This window comes from Cardiocondyla obscurior, linkage group LG11 (assembly GCF_019399895.1).
Source record: "Cardiocondyla obscurior isolate alpha-2009 linkage group LG11, Cobs3.1, whole genome shotgun sequence".
Lineage (NCBI taxonomy): Eukaryota > Metazoa > Arthropoda > Insecta > Hymenoptera > Formicidae > Cardiocondyla > Cardiocondyla obscurior.
This window is the reverse complement of record NC_091874.1, coordinates 1,643,051-1,657,125: the sequence shown is the minus strand read 5'-3', so window position 1 is coordinate 1,657,125 and position 14,075 is coordinate 1,643,051. Positions and strand designations below refer to the sequence as shown.

Here is a 14,075-nt window from a genome sequence, read left to right as displayed (position 1 = left end):
TGAATATCGAATTTAGTACGTGCGTGGTCGATTTGCAGCACGGCGCAGTTTCGGCCGCGTTTCACGTCCCGACCTGTGCGAACGCACTGCGTATGCGATTCAGATTATTACGTTTACTTTGCGTTTCGCACGGGACTGCGAGACATGATATTTTCCAACGTGAAACGGGATGCAAGTGTCGTAACCTCGCGCTCACGATCTAACACCTTTGTTCTTTCTTTCCAAACTCGCTCTTTGTAATTACAAAATCATTCAAATTCATGATGTAATACGAAATTAAACTCGATACAATTTAATGTAAATTAGACCCTACTTAGTTTACGCTGCGAACAAAATGTATTTACGTCGGGTTCATTTATACCGGATTGCATCAGCGATAAACAACATATTTATTTCTCGGAATACAGTTTGGGGAACGGCACAAGAAAGTGAGCTCCGGACTAGAGTTGTCTCCAACGCGGAAACGTTCCTTATTATAGAGCGCGGAGTGAACTTCCATTTCCATGCTAATCTCCTCGCACAAATGGCCTGTCAGTTTCCAACGGGACTTGTACCAGCGAGACGTGGCACGTCTCCGAGGCGTGCTGAACGTTGCCGCCGCCCTTGCCCGGGGACAGTGTCAAAAAAAAAAAAAAAAGAAAAAATATGTATATATCGGAATACGTCGCCGGCGTTTCGCGATTGGCCTTCGCGGCCCGGTGAAATTTCGCGCCCGCTACCGCACGTCCTCCTTGCGAAAGCTCGCTCTTACTCTCGAACACTTTCTACGGCCGATTACCGAATTGCGTCGCGTGTCATCTCCCTACCGGTTCCTGCCTGCCGGTGATTTTAGAATCTGTGCCCCAGGCTCGCGCCGGTGAGCGCGGATATATTTGTCTTCCCCCCCATAGATTAGCACCTGCGCGTTAATTTGGAAACACGAACGTTTAATATACAGACAAATAGCTTTACCGACTTTAATTTGGGGAAATCCGTGGAAACGCGAAGGACGAGGTGAGCAAGGGGATAAAGCTTAGACTGCAGAATAAGTATCACGACGCGCGGAGAAAACGCGCGATATCCAACCCGAGGAAGAAACTCACTTGCTGATCGATGTCTATCAAGGATTATCGCTGCGTGCGATTAGTTTGCCGATTAATTATCGCGAACTCGTTAGCGCGAGGCGCGGCGGATCTCGAAGAGAGCTTCATTATTCTCGCGCTGTTTGTTCGTTACCGCAAATTTAACGTTTCTCCCTCGCGCTACGTCCTCCGCCGTCGCTCTCCGCGGAGAATATTCGCGCTCGGTTTTATCGCAACGAAATATCCGCGATGCTGTAACACCTAGATACGCCGGCAACATGCCGATGATCGTTGCCCGATCGTTTGCTCGAACGCGGCTCCGGTGAATCGCAACGGGCGGACCGTGGTGTCATTGTCATTCGCCCGCCGTCGATCGCAGTTTCGCGTGTGTGGCCGCGTGCGTGCCAATGATTACGCGTGTATATCAGATCGCAACGTAACGAGTCGTGCAACTGCGCGCGACAGAAGCACGTGTACCACTGAAAGGCGGGCCACGTGGAGTACACGAAGGAGGAATGGAAAATTCGTTGCGTAGCTTCGCTTTCTCTCCTTTCCCTCGTCCCTCTTCCCCCCCTGACCCTATCGCTCTCTGTCTTTTCCTTTATCTGGCTCGTTCTCTTTTACTCTCTCTCTGTCTCTCTTTCTCTCTTTCCGCGTCCTATTCTTTTCCCCGCCGCTCTACTTGTTGCAGCAGACAATAGTGTGCATTATCTGCCTGTCACGTCGCGGGGTTGATAAATCGAAGCGACGTCCGCGTCATGTCCCTATTACCGCTCCGCTTTCTTTCACTTCCTCGAATTCGCCTCCGCGGATCTGCCAAGTTCTGTCTATATAAGTCCCATCCAGATATCTGGATCGCTAGTAATGGATCTTTCATGACACTTTTCTGCAGCGCGAGCGGAGAGGAAAACCGCGAACAGGTTTTTCTGGTGAAACTATTGTAAATTGCAGTCCACATTGGCGAACGCCAAGTGCAGCGTTTATTTTTTATTATTTACTTTTTTTTTTCTTTCCTTTTTTCTTTTTTTTTAGACAAACTGAGTTATGGGAAGGCAGCGTGCAACAGAGAAATTCTAATCGCGATGTAAAAGTTGTAATCGATGCAACTTTGACAAAGATACGTCTGTCTTTCTTTCTTTTTTTTTTTTTTTAATTTCTCGATTGCGTCTTAATTAATTTTTAATAAAGAAAATAAAATCGGTTCCTTATAAAATACAGTATAAAAAAATTAATTTAAAAAATGCGCTTTGGGGGTGACTAGAGAAAGAATTTGAAACGTAGAAATTTATTGCGACAGATTTCTCGTTTCATTTGCGGAATGTTAAAGAGATTCTTAAAGATATTCATGTAATTCTCACGAAACCTCTTTCAACGAGGTACAGCTTACTAGCTTGCTACCGTCATGCGTGCAATAATAATGCTTCCCAGGTGTCACAATAGGTTCGATCGTCCTGAGCCCGGTATTAACGGCGTTCGTCCCGGCGCCGTGGTAGGGGAGGCGCCTTCGAAATTGCGCTTGTACCAGCAGCAAACAGCAGCGAGGTAGGCAAGTCGGTATAAAATCGAACGATTCCCCGATCAAAGTCACAGTATTCGGGCCAGTCCTCGCGGTGTATCGTCACCGTGATCTTTACCGTGTATTATCGTACTGAGACGCAAGGTAAGCGCCTAAAACCGGTTTCTATCAGTTAAGCAGGAACCCCGGAGGGAAAGAAAGCGAAATTCTAAGCGCCTTTCGTACGGTATCGATCGCGAATCTGATTTCGATTATAAAAAAAAAAAAAAACGACACATAACGTACGAGCAGATGAAAGTTCACGTCTTAATGAAATGATCGGTAAACGAAACCTCAGCGCTACGTTAAAAAAAAAAAGAAAAAAAAATAAAGAATAAGAAAATAAAAGTGTTAATGGTTAATAATTGAATCAAGACCGTCGGTTAAATCGTTTAATTTGAAATGTGACTTTAGTTTTTTTTTTATTTAAAATTAAACTACTTGGTATGTGTGCGTTAAGTACATTTGTGCTGGGTATTTGCATGAAATGCTCTTATGTCACTTGGAAAAATTGATGGTAAACAACAACGGTACAAGGTATTTGTTTTTCACGGACAGAGATGCATCGCACTATTGCCATCATCGTCGCCACCGTCTGTTGTTTCCTCGTATTGAGAACAACGGCGGAAGAGGCTGTCCAACAGAATCAACAATCGCTGGACCTCGGAAACGTCGCTATCGAAGATCAGGTTGATGGTGGCGCGATACACACCAGAGAAAAGAGAACATTATTTTTGAAAAAGAAACTCCTTGGCGCTGGTCTTCTCGGTTTCGGTCTCGGGGTCGCGAAAGGGTAACAAATATTTCGTCTATACATTTAAATTGGTATTTTCATTGACGGTATTTCTTATAATTAAAACATTCCAGTTTTATAAAAGAAAAAAAAAAATAAAATAAAATAACGATATAGAGTTGTCACCTTGTTTCTATTATTTTTATTAATAGAAAATGTAGTCTCGTAATTTTTTAAATTAAAGTTTCCAATATATTAATCCACAAATATTTTATCGCTCTGCATTTCATGAATCTCGTGGTGCGAATTTTTTTTTTTATTTCATTTTCAGTTACAAGGCTGGTTACTTCAGCGCGCCAGAAGTGCATCACGTCTATCTATCGCCACCAACCAAGTACGTGGAATACGTCGAGAAACCCGTTTATATCGAGAGAATTGTACCAAAACCTATTTACAAATCTGCCGAGTATGGTCCGCCACCAGCCTGGTCGCAACCAGACTCATCTTACGGGTGAGAAAAACCGGTCACTAATCTCTATCTAAGGGATTAATATCGTTAAAATACGATATCTCTCCTTCGCTACAGTTAGATTTATATTCTGCAATAAAACTAATATATATATATTTTTTTTTAAGTCTATGCTGCGACAGCCTGAAAAAAATTTAATACAAAAATTATTGTTTGTTGCACCGAAAGGCTTGAAAAGAATTTTTTTTAAAGAGCTACAGCTACTGTTTGGAAAACTGATTATTCTTCGGGGGATTACTTCTTGTTAATCTTACTAAAGTTCTTTTTGAATTTTCTTTACAGCACCTGGTAAATCCGAAAGTGCAGTCGGCGTTAATAACAGAGTACCAGCCTGATCTCCTAGCTTTATCACGAAAGCTTAGGAATAATTGCGCATGCATCGCGCCGAGTCTCAGTCAGATCACCAACTTTAAGTATAAGGACAACAGTTAAGGTTATTTAGCGACATAGTAATCGAAGACATTGTTATTTTTGTTATTAATGTTACAGATTAATAAATGACGGCCTGTAAATATCACAAGCGCATTTATTGCCGTTGTATTACTTACTCCTTTTGCTTCCGTTTGAAAAGTACGTTTTCCTCAACGTTAAATTATTGAAAGGAGAGGAGCTGTACACGCAAGAAGTATAAAATAGATGGTTTTACGGCCGTATGATTATCTTTATTGCCGAAGATGTTACCCAGTAACATTGAAGTATTAATAACGAGTATATAATCGCACGATGCGTCTGAAATATACAAATACCCAACCGTCGCCACCGATTACTATGCTATGTATTTAGATATTCTTCCGATAACATCTTGTAACATGTAACATTCATACGTGTACAATTACATAAGTTCTCTTCTATTCACACAATCAGATATAAGTGTAGAAACGATGGTCAATGGCGTAGCGAATATTTTCGCTTGAGTATTCAACGGAGAAACAAACCTAAGCTAATCTTAATCCATTAAATAAACGTGCATTTTAATTAAGAAAAAAAAAGAAAAAAAAAATACCGCAATTCGTCCTTCAAGAACTAATTTTCGTAATTAACGATAGTTGCAGTTTATAGATTTCTCTGAAGTAATATTTATAGTAAAAGAATTTCATTATTGGTATCGATTAAATAAATTATTCAAGTAAACGTATCGTCTATTTAGAAATTGTGATTAATATAAAAAGTACAGAGGCAATTGAACATTTTAGTTAATGCCACTTAATTAGCTGACCAGCGAGTGGGCATTCAGCGCATATTCGTTACGCCATTAATGAGAAGTGATCATTGAATTTAACTGATGTCTGGCAAGCATCCCTGTTTTAAATCTCTCTTTACTTTATACCTTTACTTCGACTTGGCTTTAATCTTTATTATTCTTAATTATTCATTTTACTTTATAATAATAAATTCGAGAACAGTTCCATTACGTTGATTTAAAATTTCGTAAGATACAATAAACAGCGAGAGTACCTGCTCTTCGGTAATTAACGACTTCAATAAAATTAATTAGAATTTTGATTGACTCTTCGACTCCGCGCGATTTTATTATTAATATTACATTTACTTTTTCTCACCGCGCTATTCGACTCCTTTGTTACACATGACACACGTCGCGCGATATATTATTGAGCTCCTTAAGAGCGAAAGAAATTGGAAAAATGTCAGGTGTCGGAAAATAATTAAGCACCGAGCGGAAGGATGCGAGGGGGGGAATTAAAATCGAGTGACAAACAGTCATTCCACAAAGTGTCTCTAGAAATTATACAATCGGTTCGTGCGCAATTCAAGGATGCCTGTCGCATGGTGACGCGATTCGCTTCGAGAGCTACTTATACCTATTAATATCTCTAACATTAGCGAGCTACGCAATCAAACGAGTTACATCAAGGTACGTACATCCGTTGAGTATCGTTTTCGGGCTGTAGATTATTCACGAGCTCGATCCTTTTAATCGCGGAAGCACCGCGCGAAACCGAGCTCTCTATCTCGCGCGCGAGCTACGAGACAGCCGTTGAGAATGATCGGATAACTATTGTTACGGTGAACGTTAGAAAATGCGATTATATCCCTTAACGATTGTCGTCCGGATTAGCACCGACAGCGTCGGGGCGCTGATTTAGAAAAGGTCGGAACATTACACTCTACCGAATAAACGAAGAAGAGCGCGTCGAGAAGCTAATCGAACTCGACGGGCGCGTTTGATTTGAAACTCACGTATCGTGGGAACGAAAGGGAAGTTCTTTGCCGCTCGGACTCCTCGTTTTGATTTGGGACAACGGGCCCCTGAACTTCTAAACCAGGTTTTTATCCTCGCCTTTCACGTTTAATACTCGCGAAGTGTACGCAACGTGTTTTGTTGCACATTTATTATTGTACGTAGGACACAGTCAAAGATTTTAATTAACATCGTATACGTATTTCGTATCTTGTCGTTACGAGTACAGAATTATTGAGACTACCACGTAAAGCGCGGCTGATATAACACTCAGTTAAACCTCGGGACGGGCAAGCAGACGTAGCGTCCTGATAATCCCCGCGAATCGTTCCAAATCGTTAGGAAGATACTACCCGGGTGCGCTCGCAGCTGAACTTTGCCGAAAGGTGATATCAATTATTATCGCTAGAAGCAAAGCTAAATCTAAAATAGACGAAGCCGGGGAACGTGAACGCTGCCGGCTAGATGCGAAGGTTGAGCGTGATGAATTTCGCGAGGGTGACACGCGGGACACGAATTTATTTTACAGCTCGGTACCTCGGAGAAACTAGTTAGCGGAATAATCCGATCCCGGCGCGATTGTTAGAAACGATACCGAAGAGACGAGAGATTAGCGCAATGAAGAGATTGTCGTCCGCGATAAGAGAGCGCCATTCCTATCCTTCTCCCGTTATCACCCGTTCACGTCTGAAAATCGTATTCCCTGTCTCGTCAGAATCCCTAATTTTCTTAACCGTTGATTTTCCTTCAATTTATCACTGCAATTTATATTCTCGAAATGTTAAATTGACCGTGAAAACACTCGCGCCATGCACTGAAGAATATTTGAAAAATTATTCACCTCGGATTTATATTTTCATTATAATTTCTTTTTCCATCTCTCTCTCTCTCTCTTTTTTTCTCTCTTACGTATTGTCGAATATTAAAATTTTTTTTATCTATCGTTGGCACATTTAATACATATATAAACTTCCCTCGCGTTAAAAGAACAACAACGCTTTCTTTTATTTTAAAATTCCAAGTTATAAATTAAGGTATAGAAGTCGACGAGCAGTTAGATGTTTTATCGAGCTACTGTCGTCTCGATAATAAAATACGTCCCTTAGCCGCAAGACGTCATTCGGCAAACCGATCGAAGCCTCGTCCATTATGATCACTTGGCGATCTCCGGATGTTTACGTCGCACTCCGTCATCCGTGTGCTTGCCGTGACATTACCAGCGTTTACGATCATAAGGTAAAAACCGATGCCGTGCCTCGTAGTAACCGCACTTGGCGCGAGAAACGTGCAAGAAAGTTATTCCCATCGCCCAGCCTACCGTTTCTTAAGCCGCTCGTCATAAAGATTGATTTTCGCCCGCCGGCCGCAAAAGATTTTTTTTCTCAAAGCGATAAATTAAAAGAGCCAGTTGGGCAACGGCCCGTTCTCCTATAATTCTTGCGATTATACATATTAGCTTCGGAGAGTTTTTAACATGAATAATTCAGATGTTGCAGTTACCCGAGCTATCAATTATTTCACAGATTTAAAATGATTTACAGATTGTCGTCGAAACTATCTTCATTATTAATCATACAATTAATAATATGTTTAAACGACTCAATTTTTAGCAAGGAAAAATTGTATTCGATTTGTTTGAAAAATCTTGAAAAAAAAAGAGAAAAGAAAAAGAAAAGATTAGAAAACATATTTCACTTTTTACAAACGAAACACTAATAAAGATAGAATTTATTGTAAAAATATTTGCATTTCACGACGTTAATTAACGTTCCTCGTTAATTTGATCACTATTACAAAATTGTCATGCAACAGAAGACCGAGTGTTTCCCTCGACTTTCGTCATAAAATTATTAGGCCGGAAATAATAGCGATATCAGTCACACTTATATTTACGTACCTGCTGATTGATGAAATGCTTCTCTACTGCCATAATCGCGAGAGAGATGATAGTTAATTACTTCCTATACAACTTTCTTTTTCGACGAGCATCATTATTCATAGATTGCGTCACGTGTTTTGACCAAAATGAGTATAAATATCACATAAAGATTGTATACGCACGAGCAATATATTTCCTTTTTCAAGAATAACTCTTTTTTTTCTTCTTTATCGAGATATATTTAAGAAATAATTATAACTAATAGTTAATTAAAATTAGTTTAATATTTCTTTTTCCCTCGTATTCGTCGCTATCCGTCTTGCCTCTGTTTAACAGTCAAAGATCCATGTTTACAAAACCGGAATCATTTTTACCTTCCCTTTGCAAGATGCGTGGAAATGATCTCACGACGTTAAAATTTCATTCAAGAAAACCGACTTTAGAGAATTTCGCTTTATAGATAGATACAACATTTAACGAGAACGTACAATCGACGGCTACAGTAGACAATCGTGGAGGAAAACAGCGTTTGACTCTTGGAAGGTAGAAAACGATCGCGCGGTATTATGAAAAAATTTGGAAACGAGGGGGTACATTATTACGTTTCTTAAAGTTTCGATTTTCTAAGAAAGAAATCTAGTTATATATTGTACAAAGTGAGGTATAGTAATTTAACGAAATCTCTCGGCCGTTGAAAATACTCGGAACTCTGAATATTTTCGCACGCTCAACAGACACCTAATTGTAAAGTGTTCGTTAAATATTCCGTGCCGTCTGAGATGCTGCTAATTCAGCATCGAGAACCGTGGACGACCGTGTCGTTGAGTTATCGATGAAACGTTGAAATGCCTAAGATTGACAGGTACAAACAGGTACACGTTGGGGGGAAAGAGCGGATTGCGTAAGTCCTAGGAAGATATATATATATTTTTTCTTTTATCTTTACGCCAACGATTATTTGTAAATTTGTAACGCACGCCTAGATCGTTACCTCGTACCACGAGTTGCATTAATTACGATCCCCTGCCCGCGGAATCTCAGTCGAACGGAGATTTCACGTTCACCCTTCGCGCAGTAAGCTCGTGTCTATCGAATCTTTTACAGTTCCGCTCGCGAAACTGTCCCCGAGAGGGACTTTAACGTAACGATAAGGACTCGACGGAGAGGGACACGGAAGCGGCTTGACGATAATTTTGTAAAAGCTGCTTGGGAGTGGCCGGTGGTATTTCCTCGATTCTCTCCAAGTCGTTGGCCGCGCCCGCGCTGTTTTGCTTGTAGAGACGAGGAGTTGACCGCGGCTGGGACTGCTCTGGGATTATAGACACCGGCTCGTCCGGGCGATCCAGGCTGAATTGCCTCTTAAGCATTCGGCACCCGGGACCCTTCCCTGATCAAAGAAAGTGACGTGGTCCGTTAGGGTGGCGGGGTCAATCGAACGCGAGAAGTTCTATATACTCTTGGGATATTCGGAAAATATTTGAGTAACACGATATCTTCCTAATAAGCCGTAGTAATCTAAATCATCTCCCTTTTGTATAAATAATTTAATATATCTCAAGTTCCTCTAGGAAAAAAAAAAAAAAACAAAGAAAATAATCTGCTGCTTCGAGATAAAATAAAGAGGCAAATAACTGACATAAAGCGAAGGGAAGGACATAAAACGCTTTCGAGATATGTACCGTGATACTCGTTGGGCGACAGACATCTGTAGTGATTGTAAGGTGTGCTGAGATCGTTCTCGTCGATGCATCCGGCGAAACGGCGGTGCCTCGCGAGCGGTTGTCGATACGCTGCGCTGGCGATTGACGTGAGCGAGCTGGTGGACGCGCCGAGGATCGCCGAGGCTGGATCGGTACTTGATATCGAGGCCGACACGCCGAGGGAAGTCTGATTATCGCCGGATGTGCTCTTTGTCATCCCGCCATGGACCGTCTCGCTCGTCTTCGCCACCGTGTCCTGCTTACCCTGCAACACCTCGATGAAGTCGGACTTCAAGGAGTAGCTCGGCAGCAGCGTGCGATCGTCGTGGACGGACACGGCGACCTTCCTGGTACCGGTACCCTCTTCGAAGGACGCGGTCCGGCTGCCGCTGACTCCGCTGCTGACGGAATCCTGCCGGGTCTCGCTATCAGGCGTCACCTCGACGGGGGTTTCCGGTTCTTCGTGGCTCTCGTCCTGCGACGGTATCACCGGCAGCTGCGAGCACGCGGAGTCGCTCGATATTCCGCTTTGATGTCCGCTCAGCAGACTTTCGTCGAGCCTTCGGAACATTTGGGAAATTCAGAAGGGACCCGGGCTATGCGAAAGCCGCAAGACGGCGACCGTAAAGGACATTTTTCGCATCTTAAGAAGCGGAAAGGAAATAAAAGATGGATACACATGTTTGTGGGATCCTCCGATAAATTTAAAATGCAACTCTTACCGCAACTTCGCGTTCTGCGGGCGAAAGAAACTCAAATTTTACGGCATCCCACGACCGCTGGCGCATGAAAATTGCTGTGTATCGAATGTTTGCGTTATTTATGCATATCGCCATTTTCCGCCGGCATGCGAAAGAGTTTTTCGCGCAAATTGACATGCGAACGACGCGAATGGTATTTCGATGCCGATGGTGCACAGATGTTTCGTATGGGTGTTTATTCATGTACGTCGCGCTATTTTAACGTCGGTGTCACTCGCGGAGGGAACCGACGGAAATTGGAAAGTTATAAAAGTGATTACAGAGCTGCATCCGACGAACGATACGGTTACATTGGTGTAGGGAAGGATTTAACTTTCGACAGGATAGGGACGAAGTTGAGGGTAAGAACGTGAGAAGCGACTTTTAAGGTAATTGACGTTTTGACGTAAACGTCGTTTTGAGGCTGATGGTTCCTGGAGCATGTTTATTCATGCGCTGCGTTTTGCATTCTCATTTTGGTTTATACTGCTTGTAAAAGACTGATAAAAAATCCGTCATAAATTTTCATTTTTTTTTTTTTTTTTTTTTTTTTAATGAAAATTCCTTTTTAACATTTTAATAAAAAATTTAATGTACGGTTATGTACGAAAAATATCGAATAATGTTGAAATTATGCGATCGAACTTTTGGCAGATTTTCATCCGGCGTAAGAAAAGGATTTATCCAGCGTGGAATAATACAATTGATTTCAATGCTGAATTATTTATGTGAAAATCTACTTACCCGTGGTTCTCTCTGAACGCAGCAGCGGAATAGCAACAGATAAAAGCATTAAATATCTGGAAATCAAATAACTATAGTGGGTGAACCTACATTAAAAACGCGAGGGGCGTGGATGAGAATAAAATAACCGCCCCTTTGCAAATTTGGTCGCGCCAAGCATTCAAATTATTATCGTCAAATATTAAATTATCATCGACTAACAATAAAATTTAATTAATTCAGTTTATGACGTATCAAATAACATGCCGCTTATATAAATATGAATTGAGTTATTTAATGCTAAGTTATCGGCTAATTAAATTTCTGTCGAAATTCGTTTAAAAATTAATTGCAGGGTTCGAAGTTCGGGCTACTGTCGCGTTCGCCTGTAAATAAGGGCGACTTGAAAGCCAATTTTATCTTCGGTATATTTCATCACCGTCGCGTGTAACGTAAAACTGACTTTCTCGGGTTATAACCGAGGCGGGTGTTTTTCTTATATTCGAGTCCGCCGTCTGCGACTGAAGGGCTACGCGTCAGATCGGAAACACCCTGCATAATATAAGCGTTAATTTTAAAGATAGCTTTCCTCCCCGCTTATACGCACACCGTAGTAGGTCACTTTTTGCCCGCGGGTGTCATAATAGAATGGCTAATGCACGAGAGAGAAAACTTCGCCGCGTTATGTCACTTTCGCGAGTACGTTGAACAATTATAAGTAGCGAGATATGCGAGCGGCGCGGCCGCAGGGATGAGAACGGGCACACAAGCCGCCCGCGCGACTCATTGTTACATAATTAAAAACTCCCGAGAGCGGCTTCCTCTCGCTCTCTGACACTTAATCAAAGAAGCACGCGGTAACTTCTTTGATTAAACCCGACTCTTTTCTCCGCGAGGACTCGCAATGGTATTCGGGAACTTATTCCGATCGAACCACCCCTCGTCGTGTTACATTCCAGGCGGAATGCGATAAAAAGAGAGGAGCGACGTAGAGTCGTTTAATGTTAAAGAGAAAGAAAAGTCATCGCGATAAATTCAACTTAATGAGACCTGCCGGATGCGTGCGAAGCGTTAAATCATGGCACGTTTAAAGGGCGTGCTTGCCTTGCCGAGGGGTCGGCGGGCGTCGTAGGGTAGGTTACGTCGATGGGGTGGGAATTCAGAAAATGTTCTCAGTGGAACTCACCTAAGAGGCGGCGGTTTGGGTAGCTCCTTGTCGAAGCCTTGCTTGCCGAGCAGCCAGTAGGTCAGCATCTTGCCTTTGCCCTTGACGTCGGTAGGTCCGCGGTATTCAATGTGGTATCCACCGACCTGCATCAATCGATCCCTTGTCGCCTGGCTGAGATGAATGCGCCACGGCGCTCCGGTCGACTCCATCCTCGAAGCGGTGTTCACCGTGTCACCGAATAGGCAATAACGTGGCATTGTCAAGCCCACCACGCCGGCACAACACGGGCCTGATCGAGGAAAAAGTGAATTTCTACCCTTTAGTATTTTGCGCCACGCGAAAACACTTTCACTTAGCCGCCGATAAAAGAAACGATCGTTCAGATTTGCCATTTCAGCACAAATTTAATCAGAGTAAAGTATGAAGACACGGCGATAAATCTCCGAGTTCAATCGACTAATTATACGAAACTTTACTTGTCCCCTTCACTTAATTCTCGAAGTTAATTAAATGATCGTTTAATTAAAGTAACACGACATTGATTGTTATTATAATAAATTACGTTAACATTTTAACGGGAAAGAAGGGACGTTAAAAATTTATTTCCTCCCGTACAATCTTTTAATTAAATTACGTAAAAATAATTTAAATTGCTCACCCGTGTGAAGACCAATGCGCAGCCTGAGCGGCGTATCCGGAAGGTGTTTTAACTTGAACTTTCCACTCTGATGTAACAGATCGAGCGCCATAGTTGCTATTTGAGTTGCATGATCGGGTATTCTCACAGGGCAGCCGCCTACAACCATGTAGGCATCTCCGATAGTTTCCACCTGTGATATTTGAATATGTATTTGTAGCACCGGAGTTCCAAAACTTTTGACATGATATCACTATCAAAAAAATTAAATAACAAATAAAAAAAAAAATATATATATATATAAATAAAATAAAATAAAGTTTTGAATATTCAAACAAATAGCAAACATAGCTGATTTTTTTAATGAATAAACTTGTTGAAAAAAAAAATAACCACGCGGTTAAGTGAATACCTTGTAAACTGTGTATGCGTTGATCGTGTCGTCGAAGCAGGTGTAAAGATCGTTGAGCAGATCAACCACTTGAAATGGTGTCGAACGCGCGGATATTGTCGTGAAGCCAACAATATCCGAAAAATAAATCGTGACTTCGCGAAACTCTTCGGGATCGACGGGCATTCCGAGCTTGAGTTTCTCTGCGACCGAACTAAAAACATTCGAATTATAATTTTCCCAAGAATATCACGACATTTAGTCGGTTTTATTTATCAAAGAAAAATTAATATCGACAATAGCTTTATACAATAATATTTTCACGGAATAAAAGTTTTTTTTATATTTCTTTGTTGTTTACCTAGGTAACATTCTGTTTAATAATTGCTCGGTCTTCTTTTTCTCCATGTCGAGTTGCTCCGTACGCTCGCGAATAAGTTCCTCCAAATTATTCGAGTACTTCTCGAGCATTTGGAACATCGTGTCTACAAAGTTTACCTTTCTGAAAGTGAAAGGTGCTGGCTTTATTCCAATTATTACTTATTGTCAAGAGTTTTTGTTAAATTAATTAAATATAAATTAGTTTTAAGAATTAGCCAGAATTAAGATCAAAAGCAATTTGTAATTAATATTTATTAAAAAAAAAAATCTTTCGGAGTTAAAATTGTTCATTGCTATTGAGGTTGCGATTAAATTAGCAAGATATAAGCTTCGACAACGCGACTCTTGATTTCTGACCAATATTACGTTCAATATTTC

At 41.5% G+C, this 14,075-nt stretch overlaps 2 protein-coding genes across 3 annotated transcripts in view; one reads left to right on the top strand and one right to left on the bottom strand.

Moving 5' to 3' along the window:
* Positions 1-2,511: 2,511 nt before the first annotated feature.
* Positions 2,512-4,888, top strand: LOC139106771 (uncharacterized). 2 transcript variants are annotated; one of them, XM_070663735.1, is made up of 4 exons: positions 2,512-2,721; positions 3,175-3,409; positions 3,681-3,860; positions 4,161-4,888. In XM_070663735.1, the coding sequence occupies exons 2-4, from the start codon at positions 3,177-3,179 to the stop codon at positions 4,168-4,170; spliced, it is 423 nt and encodes a 140-aa protein (XP_070519836.1). In that variant the 5' UTR covers positions 2,512-2,721; positions 3,175-3,176; the 3' UTR covers positions 4,171-4,888. The 2 variants fall into 2 exon arrangements, with proteins under 2 accessions (XP_070519836.1, XP_070519835.1); XM_070663734.1 differs by lacking the exon at positions 2,512-2,721 and having other exon boundaries at positions 3,150-3,409.
* Positions 4,889-8,131: 3,243 nt separating this feature from the next.
* LOC139106770 (retinal guanylyl cyclase 2) overlaps positions 8,132-14,075 on the bottom strand; it is a 38,398-nt gene continuing 32,454 nt past the window's right edge. The window contains exons 17-23 of the mRNA XM_070663733.1: positions 13,678-13,818; positions 13,338-13,530; positions 12,947-13,118; positions 12,307-12,577; positions 11,142-11,153; positions 9,637-10,217; positions 8,132-9,344 (exon numbers count right to left, since the gene is read on the bottom strand). Coding sequence (XP_070519834.1) covers positions 9,094-9,344; positions 9,637-10,217; positions 11,142-11,153; positions 12,307-12,577; positions 12,947-13,118; positions 13,338-13,530; positions 13,678-13,818 — 1,621 coding nt within the window. The 3' untranslated portion in view covers positions 8,132-9,093. The remainder of the gene's footprint in view (positions 9,345-9,636; positions 10,218-11,141; positions 11,154-12,306; positions 12,578-12,946; positions 13,119-13,337; positions 13,531-13,677; positions 13,819-14,075) is intronic.

What these genes read in the sequence shown, in the direction of transcription:
- LOC139106771 (XM_070663735.1), top strand. Translation starts at nt 3,177, where the DNA reads ATGCATCGCACTATTGCCATCATCGTCGCCACCGTCTGTTGTTTCCTC. An exon ending in GGTCTCGGGGTCGCGAAAGG is followed by an intron (nt 3,410 to 3,680) that starts GTAACAAATATT and finishes TTTCATTTTCAG; the next exon opens with TTACAAGGCTGGTTACTTCA.